Source organism: Pelodiscus sinensis, chromosome 7 (assembly GCF_052426305.1).
Source record: "Pelodiscus sinensis isolate ZL-2025 chromosome 7, ASM5242630v1, whole genome shotgun sequence".
Lineage (NCBI taxonomy): Eukaryota > Metazoa > Chordata > Testudines > Trionychidae > Pelodiscus > Pelodiscus sinensis.
Genome location: NC_143058.1, coordinates 2367040 through 2392405, shown reverse-complemented (window position 1 = coordinate 2392405; position 25366 = coordinate 2367040). Strand labels below are relative to the sequence as shown.

At 65.8% G+C, this 25366-nt stretch overlaps 2 protein-coding genes across 4 annotated transcripts in view; both read left to right on the top strand.

Moving 5' to 3' along the window:
• TTLL4 (tubulin tyrosine ligase like 4) overlaps positions 1-4506 on the top strand; it is a 29989-nt gene extending 25483 nt beyond the window's left edge. The window contains exons 15-19 of one of the 3 annotated variants that reach the window (XM_075932959.2): positions 460-562; positions 1088-1298; positions 2961-3031; positions 3309-3385; positions 3611-4506. In XM_075932959.2, coding sequence (XP_075789074.2) covers positions 460-562; positions 1088-1298; positions 2961-3031; positions 3309-3385; positions 3611-3764 — 616 coding nt within the window. In that variant the 3' untranslated portion in view covers positions 3765-4506. Of the gene's footprint in view, positions 1-459; positions 563-982; positions 1299-2960; positions 3032-3308; positions 3386-3555 lie in introns of all 3 variants that reach the window. The other 2 variants (XM_075932958.2, XM_089779616.1) reach the window with 2 other exon arrangements.
• A 3939-nt stretch (positions 4507-8445) lies between these two features.
• PRKAG3 (protein kinase AMP-activated non-catalytic subunit gamma 3) lies at positions 8446-25335 on the top strand. The gene is made up of 12 exons (XM_075932954.2): positions 8446-9095; positions 16978-17017; positions 17771-18672; positions 18818-18899; positions 19286-19344; positions 19843-19888; positions 21296-21350; positions 21739-21865; positions 23081-23246; positions 23443-23480; positions 23798-23944; positions 24771-25335. The coding sequence occupies exons 1-12, from the start codon at positions 9063-9065 to the stop codon at positions 24885-24887; spliced, it is 1812 nt and encodes a 603-aa protein (XP_075789069.2). The 5' UTR covers positions 8446-9062; the 3' UTR covers positions 24888-25335.
• Positions 25336-25366: the final 31 nt, after the last annotated feature.

Below are 25366 nucleotides of genomic sequence, written 5' to 3'. Positions count from 1 at the left end.
GGCTGAGCCGCGGGTCACCTGCTTCGCTGCTCACTCCCCCAGCCACGCGCACCTGTCCGGCCGGGCGGGCTGGGCCGTCCCCCGGCACCGGTGTGACCAGGCAGGTGGCTGGGCCCCTCTGGCACCGGTGTGACCCGTGGGGGGCTGGGCCCCTCTGCTGGCCCGGAAGCAGTGCCCAAGGGGAGGGGCTGGGCCCCAGGCCCCAGCGGAGCCCCTGTCTTAAGTTGCCGCCCAGCACTAGCAGCTGCCTTTCTCCCCAGGGCTCCCTGCTGCTTCGGTGGCTGGGACGTGGCTCGTGGCTTCCTGCCCTGCGTGGGCCCCAAAGCTGCGGTGTCTCCGCGTGGGCAGCCGGCCTGGGCGGGTGGGCGGTGGGGGCTGCCGTGGGAGGCCGCGTGGTACCCCCGTTGGTGGTGGGAGCCGGCCGCGGCCAAGCTCACTCGCTGCCCCTCCTCTCTTCAGCGTAAGCAGCGCCACGAAGGAGAGGCCCAGCTCGTCCCCGGAGCAGCTCTCGGCCGAGAAGATGAAGCGAGCTTATTACTTGGCCCACATGCTGCCTGACCAGGTGTGAGCCCCCCTGCCAGCACTGCGGCACGTCCCTGCATCTCGACCCCCTGCCGCGTGCTCGGTGGGGCCCACTGCATGCTGGGAGGCTTCGAAATCCTCCGCTCGGGGCTTTGGGCAGGGAGGGGCAGCTGATCCCTGTATGTGGTGGGGTGAGGGATTTTTCCCTCTGCAGTATGGGGAGCGAGTCGCTGGCCAGGATCATCTGGGGGTATCTCGGGTGGTCACTGCCTTGGCATGGCGGGGCCTCGGGCATGGCTGCCCCTCGCTCCCTCTGCTCCGCCTGTGGCACCGTGGGCTGGGCTCCTGGTGGGTCTCCTGTCCGCTGGGGCCGGGCTCTGTTCCCAGCTCTGCCGCGCCTCTTTTGGGATTCTGCAGGGCACCACCGTGCCTCAGTTTCCCCCTCCATATCTGCCTGCAGCCCGAGGGGCGCCTGCACTCCGTGCACTCTGATCCTGGGGCGAGACTCTGTGGAGCGCGGGGCAGTGCCGGGGGGGCTCGTGATGCGGAGGCGCTCTTGCTGCAGGATTTCTACTCCTCCATCCTGGACACCCTGACCCCGGCCGACGTGCGGGTGCTGGTGGAGACAGAGGACGAGTTTGCTCGGCGGGGGCAGTTTGAGCGGGTGTTCCCCACCCGCCTCTCCATGCGCTACCTGCGCTTCTTCGAGCAGCCGCGCTACTTCAACATCCTCACCGCCCAGTGGGAGCTCAAGTACTACCTGAACCGGCCCCGAGGTAACCGGCCAGGCACCCAGGGCAGGAAGCTCTGCCCCGTGGCCAGGCGACCCGGAGAGGGCAGGGACAGGCCTGGTCCCGCCGGCCAGCAGGGCTGGAATCAGGAAATCGGCACCCTCCGGCCTGTGAGATTTTGGTGCCCTGGCAGATCTGTGCTTGCTGCATGGTGCAGATGGCTCCCTGCAGGCCCTGGTGTATCTCCGTGGCTGGGTGACTTGGTAGTAACCGGTTCTGAGCGCGGCGGCAGCTCCACCCTCAGAGCGTTGGGTCCTTGGTTGTGGGCTGGGCCCAGGTGCATTGGGTCCGTTCTCCTTTGCGGGCAGGTATCTGGGGTGTCTGGTCATGCAGGAGCCGACAGGGGGGCTGAGTCCCCGGGTGGGTCTCTGGCTGCGCGGGAGCCGACAGGGGGGGGGCTGAGTCCCCGGGTGGGTCTCTGGCTGCGCGGGAGCCGACAGAGGAGGGGGCTGAGTCCCCGGGTGGGTCTCTGGCTGCGCGGGAGCCGACAGAGGAGGGGGGGGGCTGAGTCCCCGGGTGGGTCTCTGGCTGCGCGGGAGCCGACGGGGGGGGGGGGGGGCTGAGTCCCCGGGTGGGTCTCTGGCTGTGCGGGAGCCGACGGGGGGGGGGGGGGGCGGGGCTGAGTCCCCGGGTGGGTCTCTGGCTGCGCGGGAGCCGACGGGGGGGGCGGGGCTGAGTCCCCGGGTGGGTCTCTGGCTGCGCGGGAGCCGACGGGGGGGGGGGGGGGGCTGAGTCCCCGGGTGGGTCTCTGGCTGCGCGGGAGCCGACGGGGGGGGGGGGGGGGCGGGGCTGAGTCCCCGGGTGGGTCTCTGGCTGCGCGGGAGCCGACGGGGGGGGGGGGGGCTGAGTCCCCGGGTGGGTCTCTGGCTGCGCGGGAGCCGACGGGGGGGCGGGGCTGAGTCCCCGGGTGGGTCTCTGGCTGCGCGGGAGCCGACGGGGGGGGGGGGGCTGAGTCCCCGGGTGGGTCTCTGGCTGCGCGGGAGCCGACGGGGGGGGGGGGGCTGAGTCCCTGGGTGGGTCTCTGGCTGCGCGGGAGCCGACGGGGGGGCGGGGCTGAGTCCCCGGGTGGGTCTCTGGCTGCGCGGGAGCCGACGGGGGAGCAATGTACTGGGGGGGGGGGGGAGATGAGCCAAGCAGCCCGTGTCTTGCAGCAGCGCCTGGCCGCTGAGAAGGGCCTGACGCTGGCTGAGCCCCTTGCCTGCGTGATGGGGGGCGGGTCCCCGCCGGGCTGTCGCTGCTCGGTGTCACCAGGCAGGTGGAAGGAGCCTTGGGGGGCGGGACGGTCGAGGGGGCAGCTCTTGCCCCTGGAGATGGCCCGGGGGTGGGCCTGGCAGCGTCCCCCCAAGGAACTCGGCAGTGGCCCGGCCCTGCTGCTGCATCCCAGCGTCACTGGGCCTGGGAGCAGATCAGCTGGGCTTGGGGGCCTGAGTGGGCTTGTGGCCACTCTTGGTAGCCGCCGGCCAGGTCCCCTCCGTCAGGGCGGGCAGCCCACCCCCGGGAGCTGGTGTTGCGGGGCCGTCGCCCGCCTCCCGTCTGGGCTCTGCCAGCCACGGGGAGCAGCCAGCCGTGCTGCTGCTTGTGGGTGTGGCCGGGGAGCAGGGGGCGGAGTCTGTCCGGCCCGGGCTCACCGCCTGCCTCCTTCCCTAGGCTTGGATGTGCTGCGCAGCTGGTGTCACAAAGGGTATCTCAGCGGGGCAGCGATGGACTTGGCCCAGGTGGTGAGTGTCTCCCTGGACCCCGCTGTCCCCAGGCTGCTGGCCTCGGGCCCTGCCTGTGCCTTGGGGGGCCTGGGGGGAAGCCCCCATCTCCCCCAGAGCCTCCTCTGGTTTCCTGTCTCCCGTCTCGCTGCCCGTTCTCTTCGGGCTGTGGAGGGGGCCGGTGCCCTGCCAGGCCGTTGGGCACGTCAGCCGGGGCACCGCACGGCCCCGACGTGAGCCAGAGTTGTGGCCAAGTCCGGAGCCTGCGCGCCGCCCTCACGGCCTCTCTTGTCCCCAGTGGTCGCTGCCAAGGCCCCCCCTCGTCCCAAAGGCCCATCAGAACGGCTGCTGCAAGCTGGAATCAGGCCGACTCGGGTGAGTGCGCGGGGAGGGGAGGGGAGGGGACGTGGGAACGGAGCGCGACTGCCCGCCCACAGGAGCCAGGCTGATGCGGCCGCGACTCCCGGAGTGGGCGTGGCAGGGGCCCGGGCCACGTGTGCGGGGGCACTCGCCGTGACCCACCGTCCTGCCTCTTCCCGCCGCAGCCAGCCGGGCGCGCCCCAAAGCTGCGCCTGAGCGCTCGCTGCCCTTCTCCTGCAGCCGACTTCTCCTTCCGCGAGAGGCCGAGGAGGCCGCCAAGTGCCTGGAGCCCAGCGCCCGCCCCCAGACTTTACCTCTGATCCAGTACAGCAGCGCCAGCAAGAAGCCCGTCCTCCCGCCGAGCCGCCTGCCTGATGCCAGCCTGGTCATGTGACCGCGAGCCACTGCCCCCCGCCCCGCCGGGGGGGCGCACACACCTACCTCAGAGGCTGCGCTGGAGGCCAAGCGGGGGGCGCGGGCGCACGCTGGCCAGACGGGCCTGGGGGAGGGGTCCGTGCTTGGCCAAAGTGTTAGATGCTCCTCGGATCCTTCTTACAGCAAAGGAAAGCTCCCGCCACGGCAGCCGGGGGGCGCCAGGTGCTTCCTTCGCCCGAGGAAGGGCTGCTGGCAGGGTGGGCTGCCAAGGGCCAGGCGCCTGCCACGGCGGCGGGGAATCCCTTGCTTTTGTACGGTGCGGGCTAGCCAGCGTGGGCTACTGCCCCCCGCTCTGGTAGCCTGGCCAGGAGCCGCGTAGGGCCTTGTCTCCTCTGGAAGGAGCAGACCGTGTCTTTTAATGCCCAGCAAACCGCCTCGTCTGTGCCCCGGCCCGCCAGGGAGGTCCCTTGGGCTTAGGAAGCAGGCGCTGTCGGTGCAGGGAGCCGGCTCGGCTTGGATCTTGTCTCCTGCCGTGAGTGGCGCAGACGGTCTCTTGCCGCTGTTCCCTGCTCAGCCTCGTGCCTCGGCGTGGCTGGCGCGAGAGCCTGGCGGCCCTGGCCTGCGTTCAAGTGCCCCGCGGGGCCGCCTTCGCTCGGGCACCAGGGCTGCAGCTGCCCAGGGCCCCGCTGGGAGGCGCCACCTTCTCGCCAGAGCTTTTTAGCTGCCTTTTCCAAGGAGCTGGATTAAAGTTTCACACCCTCTGCTGCTCTCGCTGCGCTGTGTGGCTCCTGCGCTCGGCCCGGGGCAGTGGCTCCTGCTCCTTTCCCCGGCTCAGCCGAGGGGCGCACGGGGGGAGCCTGCCCCACACCCCTTTGCTCCCCGTCTTCCCGCACTCCGCTGTCCCTGCCAGGAGGCGCCTGCTGGAGCTGGGCCCGAGCAGCCCTGGTCCCGCGATGAGGCAGGGCGGGGGCAGCTCTGTGCAGGGAGCCGGCCCAGGGCTGGGTGTCTGCATTTACCTGGCAGGAGGACAGGCCCCTCTGTGCTTTCCGGTGCAGCCTTGGCTGGGCTGTGGGGCTGGGAGGGGAGGTGCAGCCCTTGGTGGCTGTGACCCCATGGCGGAAAGGACTTAACCCTTTGCTCCCCCGAGCTTGGCCTATCCCAGCTCCCCAAGGGCAGCATCTGTCCCAGCGGGGCTGGGCCGGGCGGCTGCCTGGACGTGGTACAGATACCGGGTGGCCCCTGCAGAGCTGTGCGCCCCAGGCCTGACAGCTGTTGGGTGCCAGCAGGGAGCAGGTGGAGGGAGGAGGCAGCCTCTGCTGTGCTGTGAGCCCAGGCCCCCGGGCGGGCTCGGCTGGGGACGCCTTAAGCGCTGTGTACTCGAGCCGTGTCGCTGGCCCCTAGCGCCCACCCCAGCCCATTGGCCCTACGTGCGGTGGGCACCACCCCCAGCGTTCCACCTCCAGCACAAGGGCCCCCTCTCCCTGCCCAGGCCTACTAATGAAACTGCCTGGCCTGTGTGTTCCCCTCGACTCTGCCCAGGGGAGGGGAGGGGCAACCCCTTCCTGGTGCTCACCACCCACACCGTGCCACTCGGCTTACCCTGCCTGTCAGGAGAGGGCCACTGCTCTTGTTGCTCTGCAGGCCCCTGGGATCTCAGCAGGTGGGGCCTGGCACAGGGCGTGTACAGCCCCTGCTGCAGCCAGCAGTGTTCACTTGTGGAACTCCCTGCTGAGGGCAGTGTGAAGGCTGGAGGTCCTGCAAGGGCTGGGCTCTGGGGGGGCCAGAAGCTGGGGCCACAGGGTAGGAGGGGTTAATCTCGTTCCCTCCCAGGCACCTGCCCTTGGCTGCTGATGGAGCCAGGGCTCTGGGTGAGCTGGCCCCCTGCTCTGACCTGCGGGGGCTCCTCCTACGCCCCCTGCAAGTGAGGGACCTGAATCTGAAATCTGGAAAAACTCTTCGTTCCAACGGCAGCGGGATCCGCCCGCCCAGCCTGTGTGGCCAGTGGAGTTCTCTGCAGCTGTGGCTGTGAGTCTCCTTGGCAGCAGCTGGGGGCCGTGGGTGGGCCCTTTGGCACCAGCCTGGCCCCCTTAGCTCCCCCCTGCTCCACGCGCTGTCCATACTGGCCTTGGAGCTCCCCTTAGCCCCCGGCCTGCCTGCGGGAGCCCCAGGCTGGCTGCTGGGTGAAAGCCGGGGGGGTCCTTTGCCCCCCAGGCATTGCCATGTTGAACTCTCCCATCCCAGCAGGGGGGGGCACGGTGCTTCCAGCGGAGCAGCCCCTGGGTAGTGCCCTCTGGCAGGTCCTAAAGCTGCTGGAAATCCCCTGGGCCCCCAGGCAGCGCTTTTCCCGCTTGGCTCCGGGCCGTTTGTGGGGGGAGCCGTGGGAAGGGCCCAGGAGCCCAGTGGGACCCCCGCACCGCGTCTGGGTCACTGCTATGGGAGAACGAGGGCGCCCGCAGCCTTCTGGCGCCAGCTCTAGAGCCTCCTACACTGCGGCTACGTCTGCACTGGCCCCCTTCTCCGGAAATGCTTAAAACGGAACAGTTTTCCATTACAAGTATTTCCGGAAAAAGCGCGTCTACGTTGGCAGGATGCCTTTCTGGAAGCACTTTCCCGGAAAAGCGTCCGTGCCAGTGTAGACACACTTTTCCGCAAAAAATCCCCAATCGTCATTTTCGCCATCGGGGCTTTTTTGCGGAAAACAGTCCTGTGCTGTCTACACTGGCCCTTTTCTGGACCAGTTTTCCGGAAAAGGACTTTTGCCCGACCGGGAGCAGCAGAGTTTTTCCGGAAAAGCCCTGCCGATTTTACAGGAGATGGCCAGTGCTTTTGTGGCAATTCAAGGGGCCAGTGTAGACACAGCCTAAGGGGCTAGAGGTCCCAGGTTCAGATCCCCCCCGGGGCAGTTACATCAGCATCCCGGCTGGGTGCAGGTGGCACCGCACCCTTAGCAATGCAGCCCTGACCTGGCCTCTGCTGCCTTAGAGCCCTGCCCGCCCCCCATGGGAGCCCTCCCCTGCCAGCGGAGCGGGGCTCCTGGGCTAGGCTTGCTTGCACCAAGGCTCCATGTGCCCTGCTGCTGCAGAGCGGGGTGAACCTGTGCGGGGGGGGGGGTGTAATATGTGGGTGCAGCTCCCTTGGCAGTCCCATCCCCTGTGTTCCCCTCTGCCCTCTGCTCCCCTTTCCCGGCCGGGGCCCCGCCAAACCCCAATCCGCCCTTGGGCCCAGCAGCCAAAGGGGTTTAGCCCGATCTCCCCCCCCCCCCATCTGGAACAGGAGCCAGCTGGCCGGGGCCCTACCCACTAGCCCTCACTGCCTCCTGACGCTAGAAGGAGGTGCCCCGCCCCCCACCAGCTGCTCCCTGCACGCGGGCAGCAGCTAGGGCGCGTCGCTGGGGTAGAGGCGCGTGTAGCCGGGAGCGGCCGCGCCCTGCGGTTCCCGTCCCTGCCCCGGGACACTCGCCCGGTTTGCAGCCTTGGGGCCGGGCCTCCCCGCCAGCCCAGGCGCGGACACGGCGGCCTCCGGCCCGCCACGTTCAGGGTGTTTGGAGCCTTCCAAAAATAGCCGGCGCGCCTCGCCAAGCGGAGCCCGGGAGGGAAGGTTCCCTGCAGGAGCGAGGCGGGCGCGTCTCTCGGGCACACGAGCTGGGGAACGCGGGCCCCGGGCCCCTCCCCCGGTTGCACCCGCACCCCTGTCCCCTGCGAGCCGGGCGCTTGGAGAGCCCCAGGCGCCGCCCCGCTGAGCGCAGAGCGCGCAGAGCAAGTGTTTCCACGGGAGGTGCACTCCCCTCGGGGCACGCAGAGCAGCGGTTCCGCACAAGGGTAGAATCAGAGCCCTGCCCGCAGCCCTGCGCTTCCCCTCTCCCCTCCCGGGGCCGGGCCGGGCGCCCCGCTGCGCTGAGCAGCAGGGCGGAGCTGGAAGATCTCGATCCGCCCAGGCTCGTGCCCTGGGGCGACGGGGGCCGTGCTGGGAGCCGGGCCGGGCGCTCTGGCCAGGGATGTGCCGGTCCGGGAGGGGGTAATCGCGCCGGGCCCAGCGCTCCCTGCAGCCGGGCCCAGCCGGCCCGTGCGGGGCGCCCTAGCAGGTGTCGGGCTGTGCGGGGGGAGGCTGGGTTCCCTGTTAGGAGCGTGAGTCACGCCTGCGGCATCCCCAGCAGCAGCGGCAGTGCGTGAGGGGAGCAGGGCCGGCCGGGGCCAGGCAGCCATGCTCAGTGGGCGGCCGCTGGGAGCCAGGCGTGCGGCACGGCGGGAGCGTGGCACCGGGCGCCAGGGCAGCGGCCCTGCGGGTCCGGCCTGACCTTCCCCCCCACCCCGGGAAGCTGGTCTCTCCCGAGCAACACTACGATAACAACCCAGCTCACGGCCCCCCACAATAATAACCCTGCACCCCCTGCGACCCTACAATAACAACCCAGCTCATATGGCCCCCACAATAATCCTGCACCCCCTGCGACCCTACAATAACAACCCGGCACCCCCAGCGACCCTACAATAACAGCCCAGCTGATATGGCCCCCACAATAACGCAGCACCCCCCCGCGACCCTACAATAACAACCCAGCACCCCCTGCGACCCTACAATAACAACCCAGCTCATATGGCCCCAACAATAACCCAGCACCCCCCCCCCCCCCCCGCGACCCTACAATAACAACCCAGCACCCCCTGCGACCGTACAATAACAGCTCACGTGGCCCCCCCACCATAACAACCCAGCACCCCCCTGCGACCCTATAACTACTCCCCTCCCCACAACCACAGCCCAGTACACACCCCCCCGCCTCCATCTATCCCCAGACCCACGTGCGCTGCCTGACCCATTGGGCCCCACAGAGGAGCGGGACAGGGTGTATCTGCCACTGGACCCACCGCCCTTGGGGCGAGACCCCTTCGCGCTCCCCCAGCCCGTGCCAGGCCGGGGAAAGCCGGGGCGCGAAGAGCGAGCGTGCGGGGGAAGCGGCAGCCGCAGTCCCGGTGCGGGACCAGCTGTGCTGGAGGCGCGCCCCTTCCCGGCCCTTGGCCCCGTCCGTCCGCCCGCGGGCCCAGCGCCAGCCCCGTGCGTCCCCAGCCCGCCCCGTTCCCGGCGGCCGCTCCCGCGCCTGGGCCAGGGGCCGGTGTCTATTTCAGGCGGCTCCCCGTGCCCGTCAGCTCCGGAGCGGGGCCGCCCCGACAGGTGCCCGCGCCCGGCCGGCTCCAGAGAGTCTCCGCCGAGCGCCGGGCAGGCTGCTCCCGTCCCAGCTGTGCGGGCGCCAGCCTGGCACCAGTCGCGGGGCCGGGCCGAGGCAGGCCCAGAATAGCAGCGCGGCGCTGCGCGGGGCGGCATGGAGCAGCGCCCAGCCCCGGCGGGGCCGCAGGTAGGGAGCGAGCCGGGGGCCGGTGCAGAGCTCGGCAGGGGGCTGCCTGGGGCCCTGCCGCCGCCGCGGGGCGAGCACGGGCCGCTCCCTGTCCCAAACTGCGCCCCCCGCCCGCTCTGCGGGGCCGGCTGCCAGCCCGTCTCGGCTCCGTCCCGCAGCCCTGGGACGAAAGCGCAGCCGGCAGGAACCTGACCCCGCCTGCGCCCTGCCGGGGCGCGCCGGGCGCCGTGTTATTGTAGGGTTGTCCGGCCGCGGCGCGCTGCGCGGGGGCCTGAGCTGGGGGGGAGGGGGCAGGCTGGTTTGGGATCGCAGAGTGGCGAGCAGGAGCGGGCTGCCAGGCTGCTTTGTTATTGTAAAATAGTGATAGAGATGGAGCCGGGTTAGTCTGGGGGAGCTGAAGCAAAATACAGGACAATGTAGCACTGTAAAGACTAGCAAGATGGTTTATTAGATGATGAGCTTTCGTGGGCCAGACCCACTTCCTCAGATCAAATAGTGGAAGAAAATAGTCACAACCATAGATACCAAAGGATACAATTAAAAAAAGAACAAATATGAAAAGGACAAATCACATTGCAGAACAGGAGGGGGATGCGGTGGGGGGGAGGGGGAAGGAAGGTAAGTGTCTGTGAATTGATGATATTAGAGGTAGGGAGAGTGGGATGTTTGTGAGCTAATGGTATTAGAGGTGATAATTGGGGAAGCTATCTTGGTAATGGGTAAGATAGTTTGAGTGTTTGTTCATTCCTTCTCGGAGAGTGTCGAATTTTAACATGAATGACAGTTCAGAGGATTCCCTTTCAAGTGCAGATGTAAAAGGTCTTTGTAGCAGAATGCAGGTGGCTAAGTCATTTAGAGAGTGTCCTTTCTGGTTAAAGTGGCAAGAAACTGTTTTCTCTTTGTGATCCTGTCTGATATCTGTTTTGTGGGCATTAATCCTTTGGCGAAGTGTCTGAGACGTTTGTCCAATGTACATAGCAGACGGACACTTTCGGCACATGATAGCATAGATTATATTTCTGGATGCACAGGAATATGTGTTCTTGATCTTATAACTCACTTGGTTAGGTCCAATAATGGTATCAGCAGAGTGAATATGTGGACAAAGCTGGCAACGGGGTTTGTTGCAAGGGAAGGTACCAGGGTTGGTATTAGTGTGGTATGTCCTGTGGTTGTTGGTAAGAATCATCTTGAGGTTAGGTGGTTGTCTATAGGAGACTATGGGTCTGTCTCCCAGAGCCTCTTTGAGTATGGTATCCTGTTCCAGTATAGGCTGTAGTTTATTGATAATGTGTTGGACAGGTTTAAGTTGGGAGCTGTAGGTGATGACAAGTGGTGTTCTATTGTTGGTTTTCTTGGGTCTGTCTTGAAGTAGATGGTTTCTAGGTATTCGTCTGGCTCTTTCAATTTGCTTTTTTATTTCTCCGGGTGGGTAGTTGAGGTTTATAAATGCTTGGTAGAGATCCTGAAGCTTCTGGTCTCTGTCAGTGGGATTAGAGCAGATGCGGTTGTCTCTGTCAGTGGGATGTTGGTATATAGAGCTTCTACATCCATGGTGGCAAGGATGGTATTATTGGGGAGGTTATCGATGTTTTGTAGTTTCCTTAGGAAGTCAGTAGTGTCACCATGGATGTAGAAGCTCTATATACCAACATCCCACATGAAGACGGATTACAAGCAATTAGAAACACTATCCCAGAGGACACCACTGCCAACCTGATAGCAGACCTGTGTAACTTTGTTCTCACCCACAATTATTTCCAGTTTGAGAACAACTTATTGTGACGTAGTGGGGGTACCTGGCTGGTTTCTATGCTGCTGGCTCTGGGGGAACCCCCACTGGCTGCCGTGGGTACCACGACCCAGCAAAACAGGATGAGTCACTATGCAAACCAGTGGCCAGACACCCCCCATGGAGAGGAACAAAGGAAGGTGGAATGCTGCCTTGGCTGGGGGGCAGGGCTGGAAGTGAGTGAGTTGGTGGCTGGCTGTCGGAGGGCATGGAGGAGAGCCTAGGAGAAGGGGCTGGAGTTTAGGGGCCCAGTCTCCCCCATCTCAAGGGGGCCTGAGGCATCCTAGCCAAGTTCCTGTGACCAGATTACATCTGTGCTGCGCTGTGCTGGAGGAGCAATAAACCACCCTCAATTCCACTGGCTGGTGCAGTCTGTTTGTGCCATTTCGGGGTGCAGGAGACGGGGAACCCCCAACGCGCCGTCACGCTGGTGTCAGGAGTGGGATGCACTGCACCCCGTGGATGGAGCTTCCAGCGGCAAGCGACAAGGCGCAGTAGAAGCAAGAGCCCTGGAGCCAGGCGTGCTGGAGACAGAGCGAAGCGGTTCCTGGGAATCGTGGGGCGCTGCAGCACTAGACTGGTGAGTCTGCACCGAGGGGCCCAGCGGGCAGATGGCCTACGCCCGACTCTTGAAGGCAGAGCTGGTGGGGCTGTGCAGAGAGAGAGGCTTGCCTGTGCAGAAAGCAACCAAGGCCCAGCTGATTGCCCAGCTGGAAGATAATGACCAGCCACAGGGCCAGGATCTTGTCCCCAGGGGAAGCAGCCAGACCCCCCCTGAGAGTGTGTCAGGCTCAGAGAGGGGGAGGAGCGCTGGAACCCACCGGAGAGATGAGACAGCGTCTCCCGGGAGGCCTGCAAGCCGTAGCCCATCTAGGGCAGGGGCCAGCCCAGCGGAGCTGCGGCGGCTGGAGATCCAGCTGCGGATCAGGGAATTGGAAGTAGAGGACCGAGAGAAGGAGCGCCAGGACCGAGAGAAGGAGCGCCAAGATCGAGAGAGGCAGCGGCAGCATGAGCTGGCCATGGCAGAGCGGAGAACCGGCGGGGCACCGGCTGCGCCAAGTGCGGATGGGCCCCAGGGTCCCAGGACTGCCAGACGCTTGGAGAGGCTCGTGGTGGCCCAACTGAAGGACATGGGTGACATAGACGGGTTCCTCAGTGCCTTTGAGAGGGCCTGGACAGAGACAGCCCAAAGCCTAACTTGCCATCGCTGTGGGCAAAAAGGCCACAAGAGGGCTCAGTGCACCAGGTCCCAGGACCGGGGACTTTCCAGGGTTAACTGGCTGGGGCGGGAGGAAGGGCAGGCTGCCCCAGAGGCAGGGGCCGGCAGGCAAACCTCAGCTCAGAGTGGTGGGAAGGATGCTCAGTGCACCTCCCCTGGGAGGTCTGATTCTCAGGAGGCGGATTTCTCCGTGTACCGGGTGGGGGCAGGACGGCCCCTGCGGAGCGAGTGCCTCATACCCCTGGAGGTGGATGGTAGGAAGGTGACGGGCTTCTGGGACACGGGGGCGGAGGTGACTCTGGCCCGATCCGACATAGTGGCCCCAGACCGGATACTACCCCACGCGCAGCTGACCCTGAAGGGCATAGACGGGTCCCCGTTTAAGGTGCCTGTAGCCAGGGTGCATCTGAAATGGGGGGCCAAGGAGGGCCTCAAGGAAGTGGGGGTGCACCCGCACTTGCCCACTGAGGTGCTGATGGGGAATGACCTAGAGGAGTGGCCCCATGAATCCCAGCGGGCTCTAGTCACTACCCGGAGCCAGAGCCAGCGGGGGGCTGACAACGTGGGTCCAGGGAAGGACTCCTGGCAGCGTCCTCAGGGTCCCATCCCAGCGGACACGGGGTCCAGCCAGGCTGGGACTCCGGACCTAGGCAGAGGTGGGGGACAGGTCCCGATCCCTGCCTCAGCAGCTGAATTCCAGGCTGAGGTGCAGGCAGACCCCTCCTTGCAGAGGCTGAGGGACCAGGCTGGCCTCCGTGCAGCTCAGCCCCGGGGGAGAGGTGGCCAGGAGAGATTCCTGCGGGAGCGTGGGCTCCTGTTCCGTGAGTGGCTCCCCCCCAGGAAGGCGAGGGCATGGAGGGTAGAGCGGCAGCTGGTCGTCCCCCGAAAGTATCGCCTCAAGCTGCTGTATTTGGCCCACGACGTCCCCGTTGGGGGCCACCGGGGGATCCGGAGCACCCAGCTGAAGCTGCTCCAGCACTTCTATTGGCCGGGAATCTTTACAGCCGTGCAGCGGTACTGCTGGTCCTGTGACTCCTGCCAGAGGGGCGGGAAGGCCCAAGACAGTAGGAAAGCGGCTTGGGGGTCTCTACCCCAGATAGAGGACCCTCTGGGCTTGCTGAGAGAGTTATGGGAGGGGAAGACCTCCCTGGATGGAGCATCGGGGGTGGAAGCCGCCCTGGCTGTCCAGAGAAGGCTCGCTGGGCTCATGGCCCCAGCCCGAGAGACCCTGGCCAGAGATCAAGGCCAGTGGAAGGGTGGGTGTGACCCCCGAGGACAGGCCTGTGCCAGTCGCCCTGGAGCGGGGCGGCGAGTGGACAGAGGGAAGCCAATTCATGTGGGGCCTCGCCACGGCCGGCCCGAGTCAAGGGGAGCACCCATGTCCCCAGGGCGGGTTCCCACGCAGAGGACCCGAACTTCCCTAGGTCACGAGCGGAGTGACCCTGCTCAGTTCGCTCTCGGAGGGGGGAGAACTGTGACGTAGTGGGGGTACCTGGCTGGTTTCTATGCTGCTGGCTCTGGGGGAACCCCCACTGGCTGCCGTGGGTACCACGACCCAGCAAAACAGGATGAGTCACTATGCAAACCAGTGGCCAGACACCCCCCATGGAGAGGAACAAAGGAAGGTGGAATGCTGCCTTGGCTGGGGGGCAGGGCTGGAAGTGAGTGAGTTGGTGGCTGGCTGTCGGAGGGCATGGAGGAGAGCCTAGGAGAAGGGGCTGGAGTTTAGGGGCCCAGTCTCCCCCATCTCAAGGGGGCCTGAGGCATCCTAGCCAAGTTCCTGTGACCAGATTACATCTGTGCTGCGCTGTGCTGGAGGAGCAATAAACCACCCTCAATTCCACTGGCTGGTGCAGTCTGTTTGTGCCATTTCGGGGTGCAGGAGACGGGGAACCCCCAACGCGCCGTCACACTTATACCTCCAGATCAGCGGCACAGCCATGGGTACACGCATGGCCCCACAGTATGCTAACATCTTTATGGCTGACCTAGAACAACGTTTCCTCAACTCCCGTCCCCTTTCACCCCTCCTCTACCTACGGTACATCGATGACATCTTTATGATCTGGACGCATGGCCAAGAAACACTGGAGATATTCCACAGAGATTTCAACAACCTACACCCCACCATCAACCTCAGCCTGGACCATTCTCACGAGAGATCCACTTCCTGGACACCACCGTACAAATCAACAATGGAAAATTAGACACCACTCTCTACAGAAAACCCACCGACTCATACAGTTACCTACATGCATCCAGCTCCCATCCAGAACACACCACACGATCCATCGTCTATAGCCAAGCCCTTCGATACAACCGCATCCGGTGGAATAGAGGAAGTTTATTGCCTCTCCAGGATACAGCACAGCACAGATGGAATCTGGTTACAGAGCTGGGCTAGGATGCCTCAGGCCCCCTTGAGATGGGGGAGACTGGGCCCCTAAACTCCAGCCCCTTTCCCTAGGCTCTCCTCCATGCTCACAGACAGCAACTAACCCACACCCTTCCAGCCCTGTCCCCCAGCCAGGGCAGCATTCCACCTTCCTTTGTTCCTCTCCATGGGGGGTGTCTGGTTCAACAAGTTTGGCATTACCTTTGCATAGTGAGGTTTTCCTTGCTGGGTCTTGCTCCAGACAGCAGAGGTCACCACAGCCCAGCAAGTACCCCCACTACATCACAGATGGGACGTCCGGGGTGCCCAGGTTTATGGATCTTGGGAAGCAGATAGAACAATCCTGGTCGGGGGTCAGGTGTTTCTGTGTGGATTTGTTCCCGAGTAGCTGTGGGGAGGCTTGTAAGGAGACAGTGTAGTTTCTTTTGGTATTCCAAGGTGGGATCAGAGGGGAGAGGTTTGTAAAATGTGGTATTCGAGAGTTATTGTTATTGTAGGGTTGCTTGTTGGCGGGAGCTGGATTTGGGCTCTTTCTGGCTACGGAGCCTGGCGTGCTAGTTTGTTATTAGAACAGAAGAACAGCCAGGCTGGGTCAGACCAAAGGTCCATCTAGCCCAGTATCCTGTCTGCCGACAGTGGCCAGCACCAGGTGCCCCAGAGGGGGTGGATCGAAGACAATGATCAAGCGATTTGTCTCCTGCCATCCCTCTCCAGCCTCTGACAAACAGAGGCCAGGGACACCATTTCTAATAGCCTTTTATGGACCTAACCTCCATGAATTTATCTAGCTTCTCTTTAAACTCTGTTATAGTCCTAGCCTTCACAGCCTCCTCTGGCAAGGAGTTCCACAGGTTGCTGTGTGAAGAAGAACTTTCTTTTATTAGTTTTAAACCTGCTACCCATTAATTTCATTTGGTGTCCTCTTGTTCTTCTATTATAGGAACTAATAAATAACTTTTCTTTATTCGCCCTCTCCACACCACTCATGATTTTATAGACCTCTATCATATCCCCCCTCGGTCTCCTCTTTTCCAAACTGAAAAGTCCCAGTCGCTTTCACCTCTCCTCATATGGGACCTGTTCCAAACCCCTAATCATTTTAGTTGCCCTTTTCTGAACCCTTTCCAAGGCCAAAAAACCTTTCTTGAGGTGAGGAGACCACATCTGTACACAGTATTCCAGATGTGGGCGTACCATAGTTTTATACAGGGGCAGTAAGTTATTCTGGGTCTTATTTTCTATCCCTTTCTTAATAATTCCTAGCATCCTATTTGCCTTTTTGACCGCTGCTGCACACTGTGTAGGGTCTCTCACACTCACTGTCTTGTTATCGTAGGGTCTCTCTCTCTCACACACACACAGTCTCTGTTGGGTGTGTCTGGGGGTGTCTCTGGGGGTGTTTCTAAGGCTATGGGGGTGTCTCTGTGGTGGTGGTGGGTGTCTGTCTCTAGGGGGGCTGTGATCTCCCCCCCTCAGTTCTCAGGGGTTGGGGTGGGGCCATGAATCTACCCCAGGGGCATTGGCAGCTACCCTGGGGCAGCCCCTTGAGGCCTCCAGTGTCTCTCGGGGGCTGCTTTCCGGGCCCAGCTGTGTGAGGGCGACGGGGGTTTGGGGGCAGTGGGGCTGGACGTGGCTTTGAGCACTGCCGGGAGGGGGGGAACTGGGCACCCCCCACTCCCAAGAGGAGTGCCTATGGGGGGGGCGTGTCCATTCCAGCCCCTGAGCTGCTCAGACCCATTTCCCTCCCCCCCCCGTGCTGCCCCCTCAGCAAACTCCTCTGCCCTGCCCCCACTCTGGGCCAGGCCTTGATCACTGGAACCTTGTCTCCTCCCAGCTTCTCACCCTCCCGCGTGCCCCATGGCCTGCCCCACTGCAGCCGCCCCACCCCCTTCCTGGCTGTCCCCTGCCGCCTCTCAGCCCTCTCCACCCTCATCTTCACCCCATCTGCCCCGCCACCCCTGCCCCCGTCCCCCCCAGCCAGCCAGGGCAGCCCATCCTGCTGTAGGAGCCCTGGGCATGGTGCCCAGCAAGCGTGTGACCCCAACGCCCCGCTGCCCCCTCAGCCCTATGGGCAGCGTGGCCCAGACTGGCACCTCCAGGCCCAGCTCTCCTGCCATTCCAGATGGGCGGCTCCAGGCATTGGCAGATCCCGGTGGGTAATTCGGCCCCAGAGGCAGAGCCCTGGGTGCCCTGAGCTGGGGGTGGCGCAGAGCCTGGGCATGCAGGCTGGGAGCGGGGCCTGACCCGGGGAGGGAGTGGATGGAGCTAGTTGCAGAGAAACCGCTGGTTTGGGGCCGCCCTGCTTGGCCTGCTCCCTTCTGGAGTTGGCCGATGCCAGGCCCTGATGCCCTGGTGATGGGCGGGAGAGCAGGGCTGCCTAGCAGGGCCTGTAGGCACTGGGGTCCTGGAGACACATGGGCCGGTTCTTGTTTCTGCCTGCATCCCCATGGATTTCTCTCTCCCCCCCCCCCCCCAGGTGCAGCCGCTGGCCACGGGTCTCTTCTCACATGAAGTAGGTGAGTAGGGGGTGGGAGGGGGGCAGCTTCGCTCATCTGTGCAGCAAATGCCTCACTCGTCAGCCCCATAAGCTCTGCTGATGCCCCTTACTCCCAGCCCACAGCCCCTCCCCCCAGTCCCGGCTCTCCCTGCTGGACACGGCTGATCACAGGCACCGGAGCCCGACGTGCCTTTCCCACCAACTCCTCCCCCCGCTCTTCCTGGGGGCCGACCCTTCCTGACCCAGCCGGGGGGGCAGAGTCTGCCCTGAGCCCCAGACACACCCCTGGGTTGTCAGTCCCCAAGCTGAGATCTCCGGGTTGGGGGCCCTGGCGCCTGCAGCCCGTGGCTTGGCCATTCATGGGGCTTTGGGACCGGAATGGGCTGGGCAAAGCAAGATGCCAGGGGAGCCCCCGATTCTGCACCCCCGAAGCGGCGAGATGAGACTCCGCCAGCCAGTAGAACAGGAGTCAGGGCCAGGCAGCCTCAGGCCCCTTGGGGGAGGGGTGCCCCGGCCCTGGACTCCCCGCGCTCCGCTTGGTGCCTTCTCTCCACGTGTGCTCCAGCCAAAGTGACTCTTCTCCAAACCACCCCCCTGTGTCCAGCCCCCCCTCGACAGGTACCAACCGGGGGTCACTGTCTAGTGACCTGAGGTTCCTCAGGCGACCCCCCCGGGCAGTGTTACAGACGCAGGCCAGTAGGGGTCACCCCCAGCCCAAGCCTAGCGCCCAGCGATGTTCCGGCGTCACATCACAGCGACCTCATCCCACTAGGTTCCTGCCTGGACCCAGAGAGCGCGGAGGCAGGTGCTGACGCCAGCGAGGCAGGCTCCAGTGCCAGAGAAACAGGTGCAGATGCCACGGTGATGGGCTCCCGTACCAAGGATACAGGCTCCGAGGCCAGGGTGATGGGCCCTAGCAAGGGCTCCCGTACCAAGGATACAGGCTCCGAGGCCAGGGTGATGGGCCCTAGCAAGGGCTCCCGTACCAAGGATACAGGCTCCAAGGTCGGGGTGATGGGCCCCAGCGAGGGCTCCCGTACCAAGGATACAGGCTCCGAGGCCAGGGTGATGGGCCCTAGCAAGGGCTCCCGTACCAAGGATACAGGCTCCGAGGCCAGGGTGATGGGCCCTAGCAAGGGCTCCCGTACCAAGGATACAGGCTCCGAGGCCAGGGTGATGGGCCCTAGCAAGGGCTCCCATACCAAGGATACAGGCTCCGAGGCCAGGGTGATGGGCCCTAGCAAGGGCTCCCATACCAAGGATACAGGCTCCGAGGCCAGGGTGATGGGCCCTAGCAAGGGCTCCCGTACCAAGGATACAGGCTCCGAGGCCAGGATGATGGGCCCTAGCAAGGGCTCCCGTACCAAGGATACAGGCTCCGAGGCCAGGGTGATGGGCCCTAGCAAGGGCTCCCGTACCAAGGATACAGGCTCCGACGCCAGGGTGATGGGCCCCAGCGAGGGCTCCGATGCCCAGCAGGTTGGCTCTGATGCTGAGGCTGTGGACTCGGATGCCAGGAGCCCCCCTGTGCTCGCCGAGCTGCCGGCGCTGTGCCCGGACGCCGTGTTCCAGGGCCCCGAGGCCGAGACCTACATGCGTTTCCTGCAGGATCACAGCTGCTACGCGGCCATCCCCACCAGCTCCAAGCTGCTGGTCTTCGACACCACGCTGCAGGTGAGAGGCGAGGGGCGGCCCCGCCCTGCAGGGCTGCCCTGGGCGCTGGGGCTGGGGGCCTGGGGAGCAGTGCTGCAGCCCCCTGAGACAGGGCGGGGCCGGCCCTGTTCCCCCAGGGTCTCATGCCCCTCTGCTTGGCTTGCAGATGAAGAAGGCCTTCCTGGCGCTGGTGGCCAATGGGGTGCGGGCCGCCCCGCTCTGGGACAGCGAGCGGCAGTGCTTTGTGGGTGAGTGTGTGGGGGGGGCACAGCAGCCAATGGGAGGCTGCTGCCCCCGGATTCCCAGTGTGGCTCAGCCCTTTGTGCTCCAGGGCCCCGCTGGCAGGGCGCTGGTTCGCTCCTGCCCAGTTCCCTTGCCCCTCTCTGCTGGCTTCGTTCACCCCTTGTGGGCTGCACCCGGGCCCTGGGTCTGTCTCTGCAAACAGGCCACATGGTGACTGTGCCAGGGGCCGGCCGGGCGGGGGTGGGTGGCCCCCCGTGGGGCTCTGGGGCGGGCTGTGGGTGCCGCTGCCCGGCCGGTGTGTGCCCTGTGGGGCTGTGAATCAGCCACTGGGGAGTGGCCCCGGTGCCCCCCACCAGCTGCCCCCCCCGACCTGGCCTGTCTCTCCCTGCAGGCATGCTGACCATCACAGATTTCATCAACATCCTGCAGCGCTACTACCGGTCCCCGCTGGTGAGCTGCCTGGGGGCCCTGCCATCCTGGGGGCAGCTCCCCCCACGCATCCCCCCCCAGCAGGCGGGGAGGGGCTCGGGACCGGCTTGACCGGCAGCCGCTGCTTGTGGGGCGGGAGGGGGCACTGATCAGTTCCTGCTGGGGCCCGGGGAGAGCGCCCCTGGGCAGAGCCGGCCACAGGGATAGATGGGAGCAGGACGAGCCGCTCCGGCAGGCCCCAGAGACGTCCCTGCGGGCGCCGTGCCTCTGGGATTTGGGCGCCGTGCCTCTGGGATTTGGGCGCCGTGCCTCTGGGATTTGGGCGCCCGGCGTGGTGCACGATGCCAGCCGAGCCGGCGGGGCTCCAATGCCCATCAGGCGCCTGGGGGGCTGTGGGGTCACCCCGATGGGCCCCTGGGGCTTCGCGCCGTCAAAGGCAGCTCCCAGCACCCCCTAAACCTGCCCCCAACATGCCCCTCCCTGCAGGGCCCCCGGCTCACCCCCTTTCCTGCGCTACAGGTGCAGATCTACGAGCTGGAGGAGCATAAAATTGAGACCTGGAGAGGTAAGGGGGTGCGACGCGCATCGGGGACCCCCCACCCTGCACCCCGTCTGCAGCCAGATGGGACTCCACCAGCCGGTCCAACGGGGGTTCTTGCTTCCCCGGGATACAGCCCGGCCCAGACGGGATGCGGGTGCAGCAGTCGGGGGCTGGCCGCCCTAGACCCCGCGGGGTGGGGTGCACGGGCCCCGAACCCTCAGTACTCAGCTCAGTCTCCTCACGTCTTCCCAGCCACGACTGTGCCGCTCCCAGAGCCACTGAGCCCCCCTCCCCGGTAGCCCCCCTTCCTGTGTTCAGGGGAGAGCCCGGCCACGGTCTGCAGGCTGGAGCTCCGAGGCGACCCCCCCCCGGGCAGCGCTACTGACACAGGCCAGTAGGGGGCGCCCACAGCCCATGGCTAGCGCCCAGCGAGCGGACAGCCCCCCCCCACTGCACCACAGGGGGCGCCCAGGGCTTGCAGTGGGGGCAGGGAAGGGGGCGTAGTGGGGGGCCAGGGATGGGATAGGTCACAGGCATCCCCTTGGGGTTGTGGGACGCCCCCTTCCTGCTCCCTGGGGCTCCCCCCCCCCCCCGCCTGCTGGGCCAGATCCTCTGGTCTCCCCAGCAGCAAAGGCCTGAGTTGGGGTCACCGCCCCCCTGCAGAGCAACACAGACACTGAACCGGCTCAGCGCTAGGGGTCATCCCCTCTGTCCCCAGCTCCTCCCTCTGCCCCCCAGCACCCTGACCCCCAGCTCCTCCCTCTGCCCCCCAGCACCCTGACCCCCCAGCACCCCAACCCCCAGCTCCTCCCTCTGCCCCCCAGCGCCCCTGACCCCCCAGCTCCTCCCTCTGCCCCCCAGCACCCCGACCCCCAGCTCCTCCCTCTGCCCCCCAGCGCCTCCGACCTCCAGCTCCTCCCTCTGCCCCCCAGCGCCCCTGACCCCCAGCTCCTCCCTCTGCCCCCCAGCACCCCGACCCCCAGCGCCTCCCCTCTGCCCCTCAGTGCCTCCGACCCCCAGCTCCTCCCTCTGCCCCCCTCTGCCCCCCTCTGCCCCCAGCTCCTCCCTCTGCCCCCCAGCGCCTCCAACCTCCAGCTTCTCCCTCTTGGCCCCCCAGTGCCCCGACCCCCAGCTCCTCCCTCTGCCCCCCAGCACCTCTGCCCCCCAGCTCCTCCCTCTGCCTCCCAGCACCCCGACCCCCAGCGCCTCCCTCTGTCCCCCAGCTCCTCCCTCTGCCCCCCAGCGCCTCCGACCTCCAGCTCCTCCCTCTGGGCCCCCCAGTGCCCCGACCCCCAGCTCCTCCCTCTGCCCCCCAGCGCCTCTGCCCCCCAGCTCCTCCCACTGGCCCTCCAGGGCCCCCAATCCCCAGCTCCTCCCACTGGACCTCCAGGGCCCCCAATCCCCAGCTCCTCCCCTCTGCTTCCTTTCCAGAGGTTTATCTGCACGGCTGTCTGAAGCCCTTGGTCTCCATCTCCCCCAATGACAGGTAACCCCCAGCCCTGTGGGGGGAGCACTGGGGGGGCTGTCTCTGGCCAAGCTGAGACACTTGCTGTCCTAGATGGAGCCTACTGCTGCAGCCCCTGGTGGGGGAGGCCCTGCATGAGCTGGGGGGGCGGTTGGAAGATGAGGGGCGAGGCCAAGACAGAACCCAGGTGTCTGGGCCCCCACGTCGGCAGCCAGGGCTGAGCTGAGCTGCGGGCCAGCCATGGGCACAACCCAGCACTGGTTGGCTCTAGGGCAGGAGGCCAGGGCGACGGGGGAGGGGAACTCCTGAGCCCCCCATCCTAGGTGTTACTCCAGCGTGCCCTGCGCCCTAGGGAGGGGACATTCCTGTCCAATGTTCCCTACCCCCACCCCTGCCTCGGTTTCCCCAGCCTCTTCGACGCTGTCTACTTCCTGATCAAGAACAAGATCCACCGGCTGCCGGTGATCGAGCCGGGCTCCGGCAACGTGCTGCACATCTTGACCCACAAGCGCATCCTCAAGTTCCTGCACATCTTCGTGAGTGGGGGAGGGGAGGGGCAGTGCCCCAGCACCACCCTGCGGGGGAGGGGAGGGTGGCACCAGCAGGGAATTTGCAGGGCCCATGGGCCCGCTCCAGCAGGTGGGGAGGCATGGGGGGACGGTGAGGCCCGTCTGCGTGAGGAGTGGGGGAGGAGGAGTGTATCTGCCAGGGCGGGGGGCGAGGGGTGGCCGTGGGTCGGTCTGTGCGCAGCCCGGGGGCAGAGGTGCCTGCGTTTGGGTAGGGGGTACTGGGAGGGGGCGGGTGGCAGGCGCATTCACACGCCCCCACGTGCCACCTGCAGGCCTTTGTAGTGCACCTGAAGGGGGCTTGTATCCAGGAAGATGTGTGCATGCAAAAGGGAGTGTGCAGGGGGTGCGCACGAGTTGTGTGCATGCAGGGGTTGCGTGCATGCAGGTAGCGCGCGGGGGTCTACGGGAGATGCGTGCGTGCAGGTAGCGTGCAGGGGTGTACGGCAGATGCGTGCGTGCAGAGGTTGCATGCGTGCAGGTAGCGTGCAGGGGTGTACGGGAGATGCGTGCGTGCAGGTAGCGTGCAGGGGTGTACGGGAGATGCGTGCGTGCAGAGGTTGCATGCGTGCAGGTAGCGTGCAGGGGTGTACGGGAGATGTGTGCGTGCAGGTAGCGTGCAGGGGTGTACGGGAGATGTGTGCGTGCAGGTAGCGTGCAGGGGTGTACGGGAGATGCGTGCGTGCAGGTAGCGTGCAGGGGTGTACGGGAGATGCGTGCGTGCAGGTAGCGTGCAGGGGTGTACGGGAGATGCGTGCGTGCAGGTAGCGTGCAGGGGTGTACGGGAGATGTGTGCGTGCAGGTAGCGTGCAGGGGTGTACGGGAGATGCGTGCGTGCAGAGGTTGCATGCGTGCAGGTAGCGTGCAGGGGTGTACGGGAGATGCGTGCGTGCAGGTAGCGTGCAGGGGTGTACGGCAGGTGTGTGCGTGCAGGTAGCGTGCAGGGGTGTACGGGAGATGCGTGCGTGCAGGTAGCGTGCAGGGCCCGCTTGCTGCCACGTACCACTGCTGGAGGGGTCTGCAGGCCTTTGCCCTTGGCTTGACTCAAGGGAGGCTGGGCCCAGCAGTGTGCAGGGTGGGGGCGGGGGGCAGCGTCCCCCTGTGGGGCTCACAGCCCAGGGCGCTGTCAGTGCAATCCCCAGCCCTGCCCGGGAGCTGCCCCAATCGCTGCCCTTTGCCTGCCAGGGGGCCACGCTGCCCAAGCCGAGCTGCCTGCAGAGGACCATCCAGGAGCTGGGCGTGGGCACCTTCCGGGACGTGGCCATGGTGCTGGAGACCGCGCCCGTCTACACGGCCCTGGAGATCTTCGTCGACCGCCGGGTGTCGGCGCTGCCCGTGGTCAACGCAGCCGGTAGGCAGGCCCGGGGGCCCTGTCCCGCTCCCCCCAGATCTTCCACCCGTGGCATGTTGAACCCCCGCTGTGCAGGCCCCTGGCTCGCTCCTCGACCGGCTGTCGGGCCCAGGGGCCTTGGGGGCCACCCCCCATTGCAAACCCTGCCCCCCCCTGCCCCCCCCCCCGGTAACCCCCGCTCTCTGTCTCCTTCCAGGGCAGGTGGTGGGCCTGTACTCCCGCTTCGACGTCATTGTGAGTATTGCCGCTGGGGCTGGCTCGCTGGGCTCTGGGCAGGGGGGCACGTCCCTCCCCGCCCACCGTGGGTCACTGCTGCCCTCTGCCTCGCGCCTTCTTGGGCAGGGATCCCCCCGCCCCCAGCGCAGCCACCTCTGGGGTGGGACGTGGCGGCTGATTCACAGCACAGAGCTTGGGGGGGAAGCGAAGCCGAGTCCCCTCGCTCGGGCTGGGGGAGGGATTGTGGGGCAGCAGGACAGTGGGGCTGACCCCGACCCACACCGGGGTCTCCAGTGCCTTGCCGGGCCCCTGACTGCGGCCGGCCGTCCCCCCAGCACCTGGCTGCCCAGAAAACCTACAACCACCTGGACATGAGTGTGCGGGAGGCGCTGGCGCGGCGCTCGCTCTGCCTGGAGGGGGTGCTCACCTGCCGCCCCCACGAGACGCTGGGCACCGTCATCGACCGCATCGCAAAGGAGCAGGTAGGGGGGTTGGGCCAGGTCCCAGCTGGGCGCCCGCCTGGCCCTGCGCGCGGTTGGCCATCTCCAGACTCGCTTCCCTCGCCCGGACGCCAGCACTGCCCTATACCCCGCAGACCCAGCCCCCTCCCCTGGACACCCCCACCGACCGACCCCCAAATCCCCCTCTGACCCCCCACCGACCGACCGACCCCCAAATCCCCCTTCTGACCCCCACTGACCGACCCCCAAATCCCTCTGACCCACCACTGACCGACCGACCCCCAAATCCCCATCTGACCCCCACCGACCGACTGACCCCCAAATCCCCCTTCTGACCCCCACTGACTGACCCCCAAATCCCCCTTCTGACCCCCCCACTGACCAACTGACCCCCAAATCCCCATCTGACCCCCCACCGACCGACTGACCCCCAAATCCCCCTCTGACCGACCCCCAAATCCCCCTCTGACCGACCCCCAAATCCCCCTCTGACCTCCCCACTGACCGACTGACCCCCAAATCCCCCTTCTGACCCCCACTGACTGACCCCCAAACCCCCTCTGACCGACCCCCCACTGACCGACCCCCAAAGTCCTGCTCCAACTGTCTCCCAAATTCCCCTGACCCCCAAATACCCCGAGCCCCCCACCAATTGATCCCCAAATACCCCCTCTGACTCCTCCACTGACCCCAAATCCCCCCTCCAACCAGCCCCCAAATCTCCCCTCCAACCCGCCACTGGCTGACCCCCTTCCCTGCATATATCCTGTCTCCTCTGACCCCTCTCCCACTGGGCTGTGCCCCACCCCGGCTGGCCGGAGGCTGACGGGTCTCGCTGGGCCGGCAGGTCCATCGCCTGGTTCTGGTGGACGAGCAGAACTTCCCGCGGGGGATCCTGTCCCTCTCCGACATCCTGCAGGCCCTGGTGCTGACGCCCGCAGGTATCGATGCTCTTAGCTCTTAGCCCGCGACGCTCCGTCCTTTCTCCATCCGTCCCCTCCATTTCCTCCGGCTCAGGTAGGCTCAGCCCTCGGCCTCCCGCCCTGCCTCGCCACCCCGCGGGCCGGCTGCGCTCCAGGTCTGTATCGCTGCCCGCAGCCGGTCTCCGGCCAGCCGCCTCCGCTCTCGGCACAGCGGCGCCCCCTCCGGCCGCACGAGCAAACCGCAGCCGCCGGCTGGGGGGGGTATGCCCAGAGCAGCTCCCCCCGCGGCCCTGTCACCCGGCTTTCCTCTGTGCCTGCCACTGGGAGATGCATGTGCCTGGCTGGGTCCCAGATCCCCTGGAGACTGCCAGCCGGTGCGCCCCTCAGACCCCTGAGCCCACCTGCCGGCCCTCGGGCGCCCTCCGTCTCCCCAGCCAAGGCCAGAGCTGGGGAAACCACCCCCAGCAGGGGAACACAGATGGTGCAGCTGCAGGGACTGGCCCCCAGCACAGCCCCCATG